General features: G+C 34.7%; 1 protein-coding gene across 2 annotated transcripts in view; it reads right to left on the bottom strand.

Annotated features, from left to right (window-relative positions):
* Scaf11 (SR-related CTD associated factor 11) overlaps positions 1–18,396 on the bottom strand; it is a 72,308-nt gene that overhangs the window by 31,166 nt on the left and 22,746 nt on the right. For both annotated transcript variants that reach the window (XM_048365902.1, XM_048365911.1), the window contains exons 2-3: positions 11,298–11,379; positions 9,140–9,297 (exon numbers count right to left, since the gene is read on the bottom strand). In XM_048365902.1, coding sequence (XP_048221859.1) covers positions 9,140–9,297; positions 11,298–11,358 — 219 coding nt within the window. In that variant the 5' untranslated portion in view covers positions 11,359–11,379. The remainder of the gene's footprint in view (positions 1–9,139; positions 9,298–11,297; positions 11,380–18,396) is intronic.

Below are 18,396 nucleotides of genomic sequence, written 5' to 3'. Positions count from 1 at the left end.
TTCTACCTATGTCTCCCAATGGCCAGTATCACAAAGGTAATCCACCACATCCACATTGTTGGTTGAGATGGGGATTGTGCTAATAACTTTTTGCCTGGGCAGAACTTGAACTCTGATCTTCTCGAGTGGCATGTAATGCTAGGCCCAACTTTAAAGGTAGATAGCTACTCATAAAAAGATGAAACAGTAATTAATAAAACTTTGTTTCCTTCAGTGTTTGCTGAAAAGTAAGATAGATGAATAGAAAATCTTGATTGTCTTCTTATAAATTTCATCTTGTCCAAACTTGGGCAAGTTATACATCATCTCTATGCTTCAACTATCTTATTTATGAAAATGAGAGCAACAGAATTTATCAACAAGGCTTAAGGTTTTATGAAATTAAGTGAGTTAACAATTCTTAGAATAACATGTGTAATATACTAATACTACTTACTATATAAGGTCTTGTAAATATTAACACACACACACACACACACACACACACACACACACACACACACACACACAATGCCTATAATCCTAGCTACTCATGAGGCCAAGAAGTGATGATGAAGCCAGCCTGGGCACAAAAATATGTGAGATTTAGCTCCAATTAACAAGCCAAAATCTGGAAGTGGAGGTGTGGCTCAACTGGTACAGCACTAGCTTTGAGTGGAAAAAACCAAGGGACAGTTCGTAGGTCCTGAGTTTAAGCCTCAGTCCTGACACACTTAAAAAAAAAACACACACACACCCCAACAAACCCTTGGTAATGTATGTATGTATATACATTCACAATATATACATATCTATGTACATACGCACGGTGAGAAAAACAATTTCTATCAGAATTTGTAAATTTCACAACATACACAGGAAAAATTCTACCTAATTCAAGTTATGACACAAAATCTTAAAGTCTCTGTATTCAAGAAATTTACTCTATATTCTATATCAAATCTTTCCATGACTCTGTAATTACATTATCATTTTTTCTTTATTAAATATTTTCAGTTGACAGCAACTAAAGGGTATTCTTCCCTTAAAACTCTTTAATGTAATGCAGTTTAACCTGAACCATTCCATTTAGATCTGTTTCAAATATTTGGGTCCTAGGTAGGGTTTTCATTCTTTTGGTTCCTTATGGATCATTTCTTTGGCTCTGTCTAGATTTTCATCTGAAGAAAAGGTTCCACTGCTATAACAAAAGAAAATAGGAAAATAGCAGTCAGAAACTATTTCTATTTCCTAAGAGTAATCTAATTAATACCAGAAATAAGTTAACTCCCTTAGGGTAGGCCAACAGAAAAATTTCCTAAAACTGAATTGTTTTTAAACGGGCAAGTAGGATAAAGGAGTGTGATAGGTGGGTAAGACTGATTGGGATGCACTGCGTCCATGAGTGAAAATGTCACAGTGAAACTCATGCTAATATATACAAAACAAAACAAAAAACAGAATTATCTTTCCCAGGAAAGGAAAACTCAGAAAACAAGCCACCAACACTAGATAAAGTATTTATGCTATGGTTACAAAACAATGCTGTCCACATTTGATCTTAGAAAGAAGTTTACCAAAACATTTCCAAAACCAAAGAGGCAATTTGGTTAATTCTGAGGTGTTTCCATAGCAATACTTTTCCTGATATAAGGATAAGTAAAGAATTAAATGAAAAAAGATCAAAATATATTTTGAAAGCCTAGTAATTTTTTTCTAATGTATACAAAAAATTCACTAACTTTACTAAGTTTACTAAGGTATCAAGTTACACTTTGTGTGATCATCACAAACCTTTAATAGAAAATTTACAAAAGTTTAAAAAAATGAGCTAGGTACCAGTGGCTCGTGCCTATAATCTTGATTACTTAGGAGGCTAAAATCCAGAGGATCGGGGTTTTCAAGGAGAGTCTAGGCAAAATTTGCTAGACTCCTCGCCTAAAAACACCAGCAAAAAATGGGCTGGAGGTATGTATGGGCAAGCGGTAAAATACTAGTGCCTAGCAAGCTAGAGGCACTGAGTTCAAAACCCCAGTACCCCAGTACTGCCATCCCCCCCCAACACACACACACACACACACATACACACACACACACACACACGTTTAGCCTGATCTAAACTTTATGCATTCCCAAGAAAACCTCATCTTTACATGCAGCAGATAACTATCCACAAAATGTCATAAATACACTTCAGTTTCCTAAGTGTAGTTTGATTTTCCAAGAGAAATGTGTCTGGCTAGAATAACTGATTAAATTTCTGAGTAGTAAGGGTTTTTGGTCTGCTGCTGCTGTGGTGTTGTTGATGTTTTCATATATAACCCAGGATGGCTGCTAACGTGTAACCATGCTGCTGCAATCATCCCAGCCTCCCCTCCCCAGTGCTGGAATTATAAGCATGTACCTCCACACTCATCAGCAGTAAGGTTTAAAACATATAAAATATGGAAAAAAATTAATACACTATTTTAAAGGTGATTTTAACAAAATTATTGCAAACTTTGTTTCTTTACATGTAAAATTCCATTACACATCATTGTGATTCTTTACATGAAATAATATATCCTCAATTATCCACCTGTTTAGTAATGACTTTTTTTTTTTTGGCCAGTCCTGGGCCTTGGACTCAGGGCCTGAGCACTGTCCCTGGCTTCCTTTTTGCTCAAGGCTAGCACTCTACCACTTGAGCCACAGCGCCACTTCTGGCCGTTTTCTGTATATGTGGTGCTGGGGAATCGAACCCAGGGCCTCATGTATACGAGGCAAGCTCTCTTGCCACTAGGCCATATCCCCAGCCCCAGTAATGACTTTTGACAATTTTAAAAATTTACACTTTCACAAAGTATCTAAAAACACTACTCAATTTATGACAGAGCTGAAAAAAATTTAAATATAGCTTCTCAACAGTATAATGTGTTAAAGAAAAAAGGCATAATTATACTATGACTTCTCTGTACTAAGGTACTACCAGTTAAAAAAGCAAATCGAGGGAAAGAAATCATCTTCCTAGTGATTCCAGTGAAACATACCCTAGTATTCTGAAGCGTTGTAAATTCCCAGCTCAGACAAACCCACATTAAATGTAAGAACAGGAAACCTTCCTTATTTGAGAATTCAGGATTCTTGATTCCTACTATTTCTTGCTTCCTGGGGCTGCTCTATCCTCAATCACATAGGCTGCCTACAGATAGCCCCTCCTAGAGAGAGAGAAGCAAGCGTTAAAGGTAAATGCTTAGCAACTATACCTCAGTACTACTTTGACAGGTAAATTTTCCTGTTCATGGGAATCTCTACAACATCTATCTTGCCAACTAACAAATAAAACTTATATATACAAAACTGCAGTTCAAACTCAAATAAAAGGTAATTTAAAATGCTGATCACTACAGCTTGAGGCATATTAACCATGACCAATCCTTTCTCATTGATGGTTCTAGGACAACTAACTTATACCCCCAAAGTAAGTGCTCATCTATAATGAGCCTATATGTCCGTATCACACTTAAATTGTGGAACAGTTTTCAGACATTCTTAAGAATCAATATTAAGATTAAAACTGAGATATATTCCATCTAAGTCCTCAAATGGAATTTTCACGTCCTTCAAGTGACATTATATAACCGGTTATCTGAATTTCTCCTACATTTAATAGTTAAGACTTTTCTTTCTCTAGAAAGAAACTGAAACAGAAAACTCAGTAACTACCTATGTACACCATTTTATATACCCTGACACTTTAAACTACACAGAATATACAAAATTTACCCAACTGGTGAATAGAGTATTAAAATAGAAAATCTACATAAACACTTTTTAGGTAGTAGTAAGTGTTCACACTGTAAAAATATTCTTTGTTCTACCAAAGGATTAAGTGACAGGGTAGAAAACAGTAGTGTATATGAAAAACTTAGCCAAAAGTTCAAGTTTGCAATCTTCCTAATTTACTTTATGGATGAAGACAGAAAGCCCAACCACCTACTGAACAAGTATAATAGATAAATTATCTGATAAATTGCATTATTTTTAAGTATTTTTAGGGAGTAAAATTTTTACTCCCTAAAAATACTTAAATTTATTAGTCAAAGGATTATGTAAAAGACAGGCTTGAGATGGTCTGGGAATGAAAACAAACACTCCCACTAAACTAAGAGGAAAAGGTAGTTAAAAAAGAAACAACAATATTTGCTGAATTACTATACTACTGAAAAATAATATAGTCATTAGAATGCCTATATAAAACATATCCAAATCAAAACAGGTGTGAATTGCTTCTATCTTGTTTGTTATATACTATACTATTAATTTTAAAATGCACTCCTCACCTGTCTGTATTCAACATTGTTGTCTGTATTCAACACTGTTCTTCAAGAGCTTTATGACACCTTGTAAGACTTCATGTCTAGTCTCATGAGAGAAAGCACGTCTTTGTCAACTGTCTAGTTTTAATTTCATTAGCTTTGCCTTTTCAAACTGAAGCATTCAGCAATTGATACAAAATAAAAAACTAAGATACGTTAAGGCAGATAATTTGCTTACCCTGGGAAAGCTAATCATATTTTTTTAAATGATCCTTAAAAAGTGATGTTACTTAAAAGATAAAGGTAATAATCTCAGCTATCACAAACATACTAATTACATACATACACTGCATGTCTTTTTTAATACAGAAAGGGGCTAAGGTGTACCTCAGTGGAAAAGCATGCGCTTTAGCATGTGGGAGGCTCTGGATTCAATTTTTAGCACCAAAAATAAATACAGTAAGAACTTTTAAGTGCTTTAATAGTGTAATGTTTCTAAGTTCTCAAACCCTAATTTTTCAAAGGCCAAAATATCAACCACCTCTTGCCAGCAATGGTAAATCTTATCACTAGTGTATTGGGGGAGGGAGGGGAAAGTATCCGTGGAAGACCATGATTATGATCAGCTATCTCTGTTGGTTCATCAGACTTTTCTAGATTTTACCTTTCTAAACATCTATCTAAAATAATTACCAAGGTTAACCTTAAGTAACTTCAAATTTTTCACTAGATGTAAATTTTGTTTTGCTCACAGTAGGGGTCAGACAAAAAATTCTTTAAATAACTGAAAAACTTTAGCATACTGGCTCTGATACATTTCATCAGTCCAAGGGCTGTCTTTGGTCATTATTTTGTTTCTATATTATCATCACCATTCTCATTTGTTAAACTAATAGCATACTTCTATGAATTTTTTGTTTTCATATACCTAAGGTCAGACAATTAGGTTCTGGGCCAGAAAGGCCAGAACAGGTTCCATTATACTGAATCTTTCTGGTTTAAATAAAGTGCATGCTATGGAATACTACAATAGTTCATTCAATCACTTTAAAGCTCTAACTTAGGACTTGTATAAATAACCACAGAACAAAGATTTTTAACTTGACAAGATTGAAATTAACTTTGATACTGAAGTTTTTTTTGTTTTTTTTTTCTTGTGGTAATCTAAGTGACTGAAATTCAAGGCTGTCTGTGCTCTTCAATCACGGATCTCAATCCTTTTTGTTTAGATAGGGTCTAGAACTTTTTTTTTTTTTTTTTTTTTGGCGGGGGTAGTCATGAGGCTTGAACTCCGGGCCTGGGTACTGTCCCTGAGCTCTACCACTTGATGCACAGTGCCACTTCTGATTTTCTGGTGGTTAATTGGAGTTAAGTGTCTCATGGACTTTCCTGCCCCTGACCCGGCTGGCTTTGAACCACAATCCTCAAATCTCAGCCTCTGAGTAGCTAGGATTATAGGTGTGAGCCACCAGTACAAGGTCTAGAACTTTTACCAGAACTGTCTCAGACTGAGATCTTATTCTCACCTCTTGAGTAGCTGGGATCATGGAAATGTACCACCACACCAGCTAGAAATAGGTATTTTAGGACATGAAAATCTCTACAGTGTATCCAAAATAAATAGTCTACCATCTATGTTAACTTTTCTAACTACTGGTTTTATACAATTAGGATTTCTACAGTGCCTAAAATATTAAGGTGAAAGCAAACAAATAAGTACCCCTTGTTTTGTTGTTTAATATCCTAAGTATTTCAGTAAACCTTGACTACAAGTTACAATATGGTGTAGTTTCTAGAAGACATATAAATCCACAAAGATTAATCAAATACACTTTGTGAAGTGTTGTTGGTTTGTTTGTAGTTGCTAGGGTATGAATTCAAGATCCTGTACTCACTAGGCAGTAACTCTACCACCTGAATACCACCCTCAGCCCTTTTTTGCTTTTGGTTATTTTAGAATAGGGTCTTACCTTTACATTTAGGTTACCTGTATTTCAATTTTCCCATTTTTACTACTTATGTAGCTAGGATGGTAGGTACACAACAACACACAGCTTTGTTCAGGGAGACAGGATCTCAGGAGCTTTTGGCCCAGAACTTACTTGAACCATAATCCTTCTAATCTTTGCCTCTGGAGTAGCTAGAATTACATTATACCCAGATTTTTGAGCTGTTTTCTTATCACAAACTATAACTACATTTTTAGAAATTGTTTAAACTTGAGCCCATTCCTTGAGGTATATGGAAAATTATTAGTAATTCAGAATCTTTACCTTGTGTATTAATCAGCATTAAGATAGGGAAATTACATAAAACTAAATGAAACAAGGTGTAAGAAATCCTTAGTATAGGACATGGCTCTTTAAGACACTTGGACTACATACAACTTATTCCTACTCAAGCTGAAACAAACCAACTGCATACCTCTGAGTGAAGAAAAATGAGGAAAGATCTTAATGACGACATACACACACAAATACACTACCCACTAGTGAATTTGAAATGATTCTATAGCTTAAAGCACATCTAATTTTTCTAACAGCTTTAAGATTCAACTGAAAATTTAAATTAGAAGCCTTACTGACTTTATAAACTAGTAATCATTTATAATTTGTTAGTAGACTGCCCTCTTGTTATTGCTCCATTTGGTGGTTTATTGAACTGACAGTTGCTATGCCCATTAGGGATAATGAAACAATTGACAGACAATGAAGAAATTTGGAATGTTATGTTTAATCTGCCCTGTTCAGCATCACAATGGAAGAAAGTAAGTAGTATGCATAAAAGCAAGTATTTGCTTTTGAAAAGCAATTTTACTTCAATGACATATTTATATTCAAAGGATTAACACTTAAGTAAAATATTACATGCAAGTGTTGATGAATAGCACTTACATGTTATCAAGTGCTTTCAACTTAACAATTATGTTCTACAAGGGTTAAAAATATACTTAACTTTGCCACTGTCTAGGAGGGAGAGGGGGAGGGGGAGGGAGTCTGTAGCCTAGAACATAGAACTTTAAATGTATATCTTTTCTTTAACAAAGAAAAGTTACTACTTCTCAATATGAAACCTAGAAAAGACTATAACATCTACATGTTTAAAGCTTATGACTGTGTCTATACAACTGCTATTAACTTAGAGAAAAATACATATTCAGATTATGTTGAAGTTTGTGATAACTTGATCACTGAATATAATCATACAAAGCTGAACTAAAACCTTCCAACCATTAAGAAACAGGACTTCTTTAGCCCAAAGAATATTTCTTTTTAAATATTTAATCATAAATCAAGTGCACTAAATTCAACACTACTTTCATCTTTAGAGGACTAAGGGAGAAAGAATATATTCTCATTTTATTAATCCACATTCCTGGCAAATACACGGGGAGATATACCAATCATACTAATGTGGTAAAACTCAAAATACTCTAAAAACACATTTTTATTTGTCTTTCATCCCTTCTTGTCAAAGACTGGTTTAGGTTTTAATCTAAATTAAAACTCCTTTATACATATCATTATGAGTTCCACTAACGTAAGAAACCTTTTTTTCCTTTCTTGTAGAACTCAGACTAAGCAGTGTTGATAAAGTCAGTTCTTTCTATTCTCAAGAAAATATAAGTAAAACACAGAACTCCGAAACCCCTAATGTAAATAAAATGAAACAAATTCCCAAGTACTTAAGAATACTAAATAAACAATGTGAGATTTTTTTGGGGGGTGGGTGGGTTTGTGTGGATCAAAGACAATGAGTAGTCTGAATGTAACTAATGACTAATGAACTAATACATACATATATATATATATATTTTTTTGGCCAGTCCTGGGCCTTGGACTCGGGGCCTGAGCACTGTCCCTGGCTTCTTTTGCTCAAGGCTAGCACTCTGCCACTTGAGCCACAGCACTACTTCTGGCCGTTTTCTATATATGTGGTGCTGGGGAATCGAACCCAGGGCTTCATGTGTACAAGCCAAGCACTCTTGCCACTAGGCCATATTCCCAGCCCCTGTGCAAAAATATATGAGATGTAATTAATTCATTTTACACAGTAATCTTAATTGAGGAAATACAATGCGGTTAACAAGAATAATGAATTTATATACTGATTTGTAACAACAGGGCTGAAAAATATTTATTTCAATAAATTTGACTTGAATTGAAACAGCACAATTATTTCAACTCCAAAATGTCCTGTTTTTTTTAATTATTGACATTCTATGAACAATATCTGTAGAATCTCTCAGACTCTGAAATTAGTTCATACTGAATTAAACCATGGATTAGAAAATTTGCTTCTAAATTTCATCTTCTTTTTAAGGCATACAATCTTGGCCAAGTCCACGAAACTTGATTACCCAGCTGTAACATGGAAAGACACTATGAAATCTGATCTGGTTATTTCACAAGGCTGATATAAAGAGGAATACGTATATACATATATATGAATATATACCTATATATTCATATATGTGTATATACATATATGTTCATATGTACATGTATATGAATATATGTATATACATATATGTATATATATTATGACAAAAAGCAGATAGAGGTGTTATCAGTAGTAAAGATATACTATCCTTCTCTCAGAGTTAGAAAAAAAGTTGGTTCTGCTTTCCCTGTTGTAGGATTTTTGTTTTTTAAAGAAGTATGCATTTAAAATTCTTTAATTACATAAAAAGAAAAGCTAGGTAAAAGAAAATTAGAAATATATTGACAGAATTTGAATAAAGAAATTTGTACTAAGAAAATATGTAAGATAATTTGTAAAAGGAGTATCAGCTCTTTAGGCAAAATGAAACCCTAGATAATTAAATTACCTTACCAACTGTGGTTAATCCTCCTACTTACCTCTGCCCATTTAAGAATACAGGTCATACAGAAGACATGATTACAACTTTCTGGAAAACCAACTTCCTTCTCTAATAAGCAATTAAGACATATTGGACATCTGTCTGTTTCATTGTACAAGAGGCCACTTGCAACAGTGTCATTTCTGTTTTCTTCACCTGTGAAGTAAAACATTCATATATACTTTCAAATCCTCCAGAAATAAGTAATTGTATATAGTAATATGATGATCTAGATACTCTAAGGGCCCTCATTCTACATGGCAATAATACTACATAAATAACAAACATACTAAATTTAATAGTTCCAACAGTAACACACACAAATACACACACTTGAAGCACCTAAGATCAAATCCAAGGCTTAGACATACTAAGCAAATATTCTACTGCTGAGCTGTATCTCCAGTGCCATTATTTCACATTTTGAAAAGTGTACCTACAGACAGCCATTAGTGGCACACACCTGTAATCCTAGCTACTCAACAGGCAGAGATTTGAGGATTATAGTTTGAAGCCAGTCAAAGCAGGAAATTCCATGGACTCTTTCAATTAACTCTCTTCAATTAACCACCAAAAGCCAGAAGTGGAGCTGTTGCTCAAGTGGTAGAATATTAGCCTTGAATGAAAAAGCTAAGAGACAGAACCCAGGCCCTGAGTTCAAGCCTCACAACCAGCACATACACACAAAAGTATAACTACATCATTATTAAAACAGCAATTGACGAATCAATGTGTGTCTACATTTGTACTATGGATATTGTCAAATTAGCCTTTTTAGGATCTATACCAGTTTACAAACTCTTACCATAAATATAACCAATTTATACGCAAGCATGTATTCTGGGATATAAGCAAGTAAAAACCTTCTATGATTCAGCACAAAAATAAAGGTTTAGTGAGCTGAGTTGTTAACAGAATATAGCTAACAAATGAAAAGTTGGGAATATCCTACTTCTATCTAAATGTCCACACTAGTGTTTAGAGCTGAAGAATAAAACTTCCAAGGTAGAAAAACTGACATAAATCCCGGGAGACTCCAGTATTAAGCAAGACAGAAAACAAGAAAATGATTAAATAACACCTTCAAAGTGCTGAGAGAAAATAAAACCTACCAATCCAGAATTATATGCTTATATACCCAGAAAAATCTATGTTTGAATGATTTGGGAAAGATATAAAGTTTTAGATACAATACTTAGAGCACATCAACAACAGACTGTCACTGAAGAAATACCATCCTCCCTCTTTTTTTTGAAAAGGATGGAAAGCAAGCAAGCACTGTATTCAATGTCTAATTTGAATCAGGCCATGGTAGTACAGTTGAAACTGCAGCATTTGGAAGGCAGAGGAAAGAGGATCAAAAGCTTGAGGCCATTCTGGGACTATATACAAAGTTCAAGGTGAGCATAAACAACATAGTAAAACCCAGTTTCAAAAAACAAAAGCTAACTAAATACATAGGTCAATAAGTCATCTAATTCAGATGACAGATAATAACCTATAAATTAAGACTAAGAGGATAAGAAAGCATTCTAAGCTTAGTTTGTTAACTGTAAAAGATTAACTTTAGAAGCAGAGAAAAATACCATTAAAAAAATAGCAACAAGGGCTGGGAATATGGCCTAGTGGCAAGAGCGCTTGCCTCATATACATGAAGCCCTGAGTTCGATTCCTCAGCACCACATATATAGAAAAGGCCAGAAGAGGCGCTGTGGCTCAAGTGGCAAAGTGCTAGCCTTGAGCAAAAAGAAGCCAGGGACAGTGTTCAGGCCCTGAGTCCAAGGCCCAAGACTGGCAAACAAAGAAAAAGAAAAATAAAAAAGCAACAAAAACAGAAACCTCTAACCAATAGAAAGCAAAATTTGAAAATTTCAACTAATTTAAAAACCTTTCATCAAAATGTAAACTCTGAGAAGAAAAAAATGTATGCAGTTCTTAAGTAGTTTATTTCAGGATTAAAGAATACCAGTAAATAAGTAAAAGCATTGTACTCATAATCTAACTCTTGGAATTGTAACCCCTGTACAACTATTTAGTAATATTAAAAAAGAATATAAGAAAATACAATACTATTTATTTTAACTTTTATACAACTATCAGTTTAGAAGTACAAAGTATGATTTCAACATACAAGCTTTATAAAAGTAGAAAGTTACCTTCCATATCTTCATACTCATGGTCTCCCACATTTATGGTATATACAATCTTCTTCTTCATTTTTCCTTTGTAAAGCGTTCCCTATATGACAAATCATAAGATAATTTTTATATTTGTCTCCTAACAACATCAATTTAGAAAACAATTTTGAACCAAAAAATGATTTTACACATAAAAGAAAAAAGTACAAGACAGGCGTCAGTGGCTCATGCCTGTAATCCTACTTACTCAGGAGGCTGATATCTGAGGGTTGCTGTTTGAAGCCACCCTGAGCAGAAAAGTCCCAGTGAGACTCTAATCTCCAATTAAGCCCTCAAAAACCAGAAATGGCTCTCTGGTTCAAAGCGGTAGGGCACTAGCCTTAAGCAAAAGAGCTAAGGGACAGTGCCCAGGTCGAGTTCAATCCCCATGACCCACCAAAAAAAAAAAAAAAAAAAAAAAAAGCCTGTTTCTAGATAAACCAGTAGTCTTTTATATTACTTACAATAAAGAAGCTGAGTCTTATTTTTAAAAAACTATGAAATAACAAAAGCGAAATAGTATGTTTCATAATTCAGAGATGATATTACCTAAGGAAGAGAGATAAACTTGAAATGGAGGTTTCTGGGAAGATGAGGTTATGTGCTAAAGAACTTAATATACTGAAATAACAACATAGCATAGAGAAATATAGTAGTATCTAGCTAAGCCAGTCTGACAAGAACAAGATTAAGAGTTGTTTGTGTGTGGTGAGGAAGGATGGTCATATAAGCTAAGAATTTCATCTGAAAGATAAGTAAGGGATAATAAAAAAAATTAAGCATAAGGCAAATCAAGTAAGGCTAGATAGTTATATCTTCAAGTGAATGACTGAGCTGCTTAGATTTAACCTTAAGGATTCCTTTAAAGACCCACATGATAAAAATGATACATAACTGTGAGTATAGCCCAGTGTAAGAACCTAACTTATCATGGTAAGCCCTGCAAAACAACCAAGGTATGTAAATTTAATTTTTCAAAGATTGTTAAGCCAGCAAGTCAAATGGACCAGAGTGGGAGGAGATCAGAAGCAGGATGATTTGCAAAACTAGAGTAACTGGCTGGGAAGGAAAAGTGCAGAAGCAAGGAATACAAAGCAGAAACATGCCTGTGATTTGGTGAACAAATTTGAGTTCTCAACTAAAGGATCAGATTCTAAGAGCAAAAAACTGAGAAACATGGTAAAGTGATTTTGGTGTCAAAATAAATTTACAAGAGAAACAATTTCAATATTCCTTCTTCAAATGACTGAGGCAAGATAGGACTGCATTAAATCATCCCAGTATTATTTATAACATCTAGCACAAGAAATCCCAAATTTTATTAGTTATAATTATCCCACATGTATATGAAGTAATTTTCCTCATTGTTTTCTAAAATAGCACATGTCAGAAGAACTCCAAAGGTTGTAGTAGTTTTAAAGCTTCTAGAAGATTTAAACAAGGTAAGTAAAATTCCTAGTGTGCTAGATTTTGAAAAATGCTACAGAGAAAAAATATAGCCAAAAAGGATGAGAAAATGAGAAGCTGCTATTTCACAGAGTGGTAGAGAAAGAAAGCCTCTGATCAAGTGACAATAAAACTGATCTGAAAAAAGCAAAGGAACTATGCTGATAACCAATACGAAGCAATCTAGAGAGAGAACAGCAAATATCAACATCCTAAGGCAAAGAAACATGACTGGGATGTTCAAAAAAACAAACAACAGACAGGGAAGACAAGGATAAAAAGGATAGAAAACAAGATCATACAGCACCTTCAACACTCTTCTCTTAGTGAGAGGGACTACAAAATAGTTTTGAACAGTGGAGGTAGCAAGAGAATCAGCAGAGGCCAGTAAATGGACTCTCCTAATCTACCAGGAAGATGACAGGCTTGTACCAGAGTGGTAGGCAAAGCAATCTGATTTCAGATGTTTTGAAAATATAACCAACAGGATTAACTGGGAGAAAATGTAAAAAGTATTTGTTAGACAGTAGAGTCTAGAATAACTCCGAAGTATTTTGATCTGAGCAACTAAAATCAGTAACTCAAACAGATGATTTAAAATATTTAAATAGCCATGTACTGGTTGATTCATGCCTATAATCCTAGCTACTCCAGAGGCTGAGATCTGAGGATTGCAGTTCAAAGCAAGCTGGGACAGGAAAGCCCATGAAACTCATCTCCAATTAACCACCAAAAAACCCAGAAGTGGTGCTGTGGCTCAAAATGGTGGAACATTAGCCTTGAACAAAAAAATTTTAGGGACACATCCAGGCCCTAAGTTCAAGCCCCACAACCCACAAAATATTAAAACACACACATGTATGTATATTTTCAATAATAGACTACTCTCCTTAATATTTATGCAGTAAGGCGATATCATTATCACTTGGGAGCTTGCTGCAAATGCAAGATATCTCAGGTAAAATTCCAAACCTAGTGGATCAGAATCTGCATTTTTTTTTGCTCTGTACAAAATCCACATGTACAATAAATCCTACGAAGCACTGTTCTGGATAACTTCTTATCTTGGGTTACTTTATATAGTCATATTGTACTCCAGTATGATCCACATTGAATGTAATTTTTTATCTGGAGAAAATCCACATCACACCATCTACCCAATCATCCTAAGTACTGGTAATAAAACTATTTTATGTTGGAGTTAATTCATTATAATGAAATACCAATTTGAAAACTAACAGCATTTTGGGCCAGGCATGGTAGCACACACCTGTAATCTCTGCTACCTGAAAGCATAGATAGGGAGTATTGCAGTCTCAAACCAGCACTCAGCCAAGGCATGATACCCTTTCCTAAAAATAACTAAAGCACAACGGGCCACGAGTATGCTTCAAGTGGTAGAGAACTTTAAAAAGGCCCCAAATTCAAATCTCAGCTTAGAAAAGAGAATTAACACAATATTTTAAAAACTACAGAAATTTTCAGGTAGAATATATTATCCATTTTTAGAGCTTGATAATTTATCCTATTTGACAGTAAATGCTATTTTTACTTTTTCTCATTTAAAAAATATTACTTATAAAAATATTACTTGGGTTGGGAATACGGCCTAGTGGTAGAGTGCTTGCCTCTCATACATGAAGCCCTGGGAATTCCTCAGCACCACATATATAGAAAATGGCCAGAAGGGGCACTGTGGCTCAAGTGGTACATGCTAGCCTTGAGCAAAAGGAAGCCAGGGACCAGTGCTCAGGCCCAGTCCCAAGCCCCAGCACTGGCCAAAAAAAAAAATTTATTCATAAGCAGGAATGGTGTGGAATAAATAACACTCAGAAAAACATTAAGAATCCTTTGTAAGTCCTACAAGAATTGCTAATTCAGACACTTTTTCTGTCAGAAGAAATGGAAAGAGGAATTTAAAAAAATAAGAGAAATGGTGAATATCTGGATAAATATATTAGTTATTTTCACCTTGAATTTCTTAAAATATGTTCAACAATTTAAAACCAGATGTATAACATTTTCTGATAGGTAGGTAATAGGTAGGAAGGAAAGATATTAAACATTAAGGGGTAAGGGCAAGTCAAAGGCATCTATCTGCAAGGTAATAAAGTTTACACATTTTCACTTCAAATGGCATACTATGAAAATCTATGTATATTAGAGCTGTCACTAAAAAATATCAAAAGCACAGTACACTGAAATGGAAAACTAAAGAACATTTAAACAACCCAAGGAAAGAGGCTACAGAGGAACAAAATAGAAGAATCAAACAGACAATAAAATGGTAGGCTCAAATCCAAACATATAAAGTTAAAAATATTTGAAATGCAGGAAAATCATTATAAACTTAAATTGCTTATATTTGAAAAGAACTCAAGTAATCTAAACTTCCACCTTAAGAAAGGAAAAAAGCAAAATTATATACAGAATGCAGAACACAAGAAGTAAAAGTAGACATCAATAAGACTGGAACAGAAAAACTGATGAAACCACAGCACATTCTTTAAAGGATCAATATGATAAACACTGATGCAGTGAACAGCTTCAACAAAAGTTGAAGTTGTAGTTAAAAGCCTTCCCAAAAAAGCTACCTTCAGACCCAGGTAATTTCTATGAATTCTACTAAGTATTTGTAGTAATAACACCAACCACACAATTTCTTCCACACAATAGAAAAAGAACACTTCAACTCATTGAGTCTAGTATTCCCTTACTGAAATAAGACAAAAATTTAAGAAAAGAACAAATATACATGCTAGACTATCAAAATAATAAAAGTATGGCAAATTCAACTATACAAGAGGATACTAATCAGCAATGAAAAGGAATGAACTAGCATTTTACTCCATAACTTGGATAAGTTTTAAAGGCATTATACTGAATAAAGACGCCAGACTCAAAGGTTAAATAATATAAAATTGTATTCACGTGACATTCTTGAAAGGTCACAACTATAATCGAACAACATGACAATGGTTACCTTGTACAGGGAAGGTATAAGCATAAAGGTAGCATGTGGGAGTGTGGGGCAGTTGCAACCATTCTCAGATCCTGACTGTTGTCCTGACTTTTATTATAACCACAAGTATTAAAGTTCACACAACAATACATCTCCTAAAAGGCCAATTCTATGTCAATATATTTCGTTTTAAATTAAAGATTATCATGACAGAGCAATTATTAGAATATAAATGAACTCTTAAGCAAAGTTTCTTTTCACTGACAGCTTCGTGGTCTGCCTTCCCAACAGTTCTAATTATTGCCAACAGATATATATAATCCACCCAAATCAAATCTTCACATGAGGTCTTGAGAAGTATCTGAATTTTTGGTTGCTTGTATTTTTTCAGTGCTGATAGTCTTAAGACAACACCTATCTTTAACCTATAGAGATAAAAGATTAAACACAACAGGCAATAAGGCAATAACTCAATGGTACAGCACTTGCCTAGCATGCGTAATGCATACTCTGGGGTCAATTCCCAGCACTACTAAATAAAACAAGTAAAAGCATGCACAACTTAACAACTATACTAACTTTAAGTAAAGGGCTGTGATGATAATGGAGTTGGTCAGCTTGGCATGGCTTGGAGGATGACATACATCACAGAGGCCTTACACACAGACTATGTTCTTATGTGACAGTTGTCCATTCTGTAGGAAAAATATATCCAGAATAGAGTAATTTTTAAAAGGAAAAATTAATTTCATCTATGTGGCTAGATAGTATACCATAAGAGTATGAGAAAGGAATCATAATATGACAGGCTTTTAGCATTTCTCTACATGAGAAGCAATTACAAAATAGCAGAACATTACAAGTCCGCCTACAATTTCAATATTTTTAAGCAATTCTCTTGTAACTCTACCCTTGCTTAAGGTATAGAGGAGAAAATAGAAAGGGTTGATGATATAACACTGAGGAGGAAGGGTAAAGGCACCTACCTACAAGGTGGCAAATATTAACATAAATTAGGAGCTGGACCTCAGTACCTCCCAATAGCTAGGCAAGTGCTCTACTATTTGAGCCATGCCTTGATCCCTGCCCCTCATCCTGCACTTTTTTTTTGGTGTTGGTCCTGGGTCTTGGATCCAGGGTCTGGGCCCTGTCCCCACACTTTTTTGCTCAAGGTTGGCCCTCTAACACTTAAGCCACAGCTCCATTTCCAGGTTGTTATTATTATTATTTTATTATGGTTAACTGGAGATAAGCGTAGTCTCACAGACTTTTCTGCTCTGGCTGGCTTCAAACCCAGATCTTCAGATCTCAGCCTCCTGAGTAGCTAGGATTACAGGTGCAGCCACCTGTGCCTGGCTTCCCCTAACAATTTGTTGTTGCTGTTTTGCTTTTTGGATTTCTGCCTGGGCTCAGCCTCAAGGGTGCTCCTCCTCCCATGTCTCCTACATAGCCTAATGACAGGCGGTTATATATAACCAACAAAACTGACTATATGGTCTTTAATTATCTTCAAGATTCCATCTTCATCTGCTAAAGTACAATGACATAACTTATTTTAAGCAGTTTTAGGTTCAGAGTAAAATTAAGCTGAGCACAACAACTCTACTCCCAATACATACAGCATCTGTTACAATCAGCATCTACACCAGATTAGTATTTTGAATACAATCAATGAACCTACAAGGACATGTCATTATCACCTAAATCCGTATTTTACATTAGGGTTCACTTGTGTATTCACCACTCACCACTGTAGTACCATGCAATTAGTTCATGGCACTGAGAGTCCTGTGCTCTGCCTATTTACCACTTCTTAATCTTCTAATTCCTGGCAACTACTCACTGTTCTTTTTTATCATCTCCATAGTTTTGCCTTTTCCAGAATGTCTTCCTGGTTGGAAGCTTAAGTTTGTATCCTCTTCTGATTGGTTTCTCTCACTTAGTGATATCTAAATTTCTTATTTTCTAACTAGTGCCTATTAACTGTACAAAATAAATTTCATTATTCCACAATGGCATTTTCATAAAGAGTATTACATGTCTTCATATCTATCCCCTTTATCATACTCCCAACCCTATAAGCCTCATCACCTTCCCCTTCTACTTTGAAATATTCTTCTCTCCTGGATTTCAGATATGAAAAACAAATAACTGTCTTTCTGAATCTGGCTTATCTCATTTAACATGATGATTTCTAGTTCTACCCATTTCCCCTAAAAATGACATTGTTCATTTTTCCTGATAACACTAATTTCAATGATAAAGCTCTTATATTTTGGCTCTTCCCATCACCAGTAATTCCTTAATTCTCTTCCCTAGAACAAAGACAGTTACATGTGTGGGATCTTTGATCGACCAAAGACAAAAAGCAAAAGAACAATGAGATGCTATGGATTCATTTCACAACCAATCTTCCTAAGGAGACTGTAGGAGCACCTGGGATCAATAGCATCATATCTCACATCTGGCACACTGAACAGCAACCAGGAAAAAAGGCATTCTGGTGACGCGGAGGAAGAACAGTTAAACTATTCTTTTCTTTTAGCAAAAACAGGAGAACTATCAACTATATCTCACATTACATTGCACAAAAAACACTTGTAAATTAACAAGCATTAAAATTTGCTTGTGTTGCTATAATACCTCATAATTTATAAGTAACAGATATTT

This window comes from Perognathus longimembris, chromosome 1 (assembly GCF_023159225.1).
Source record: "Perognathus longimembris pacificus isolate PPM17 chromosome 1, ASM2315922v1, whole genome shotgun sequence".
Classification (NCBI taxonomy): domain Eukaryota; kingdom Metazoa; phylum Chordata; class Mammalia; order Rodentia; family Heteromyidae; genus Perognathus; species Perognathus longimembris.
Note: the sequence above shows the minus strand (reverse complement) of the source record. Positions and strands in the feature narration are given on the sequence as shown.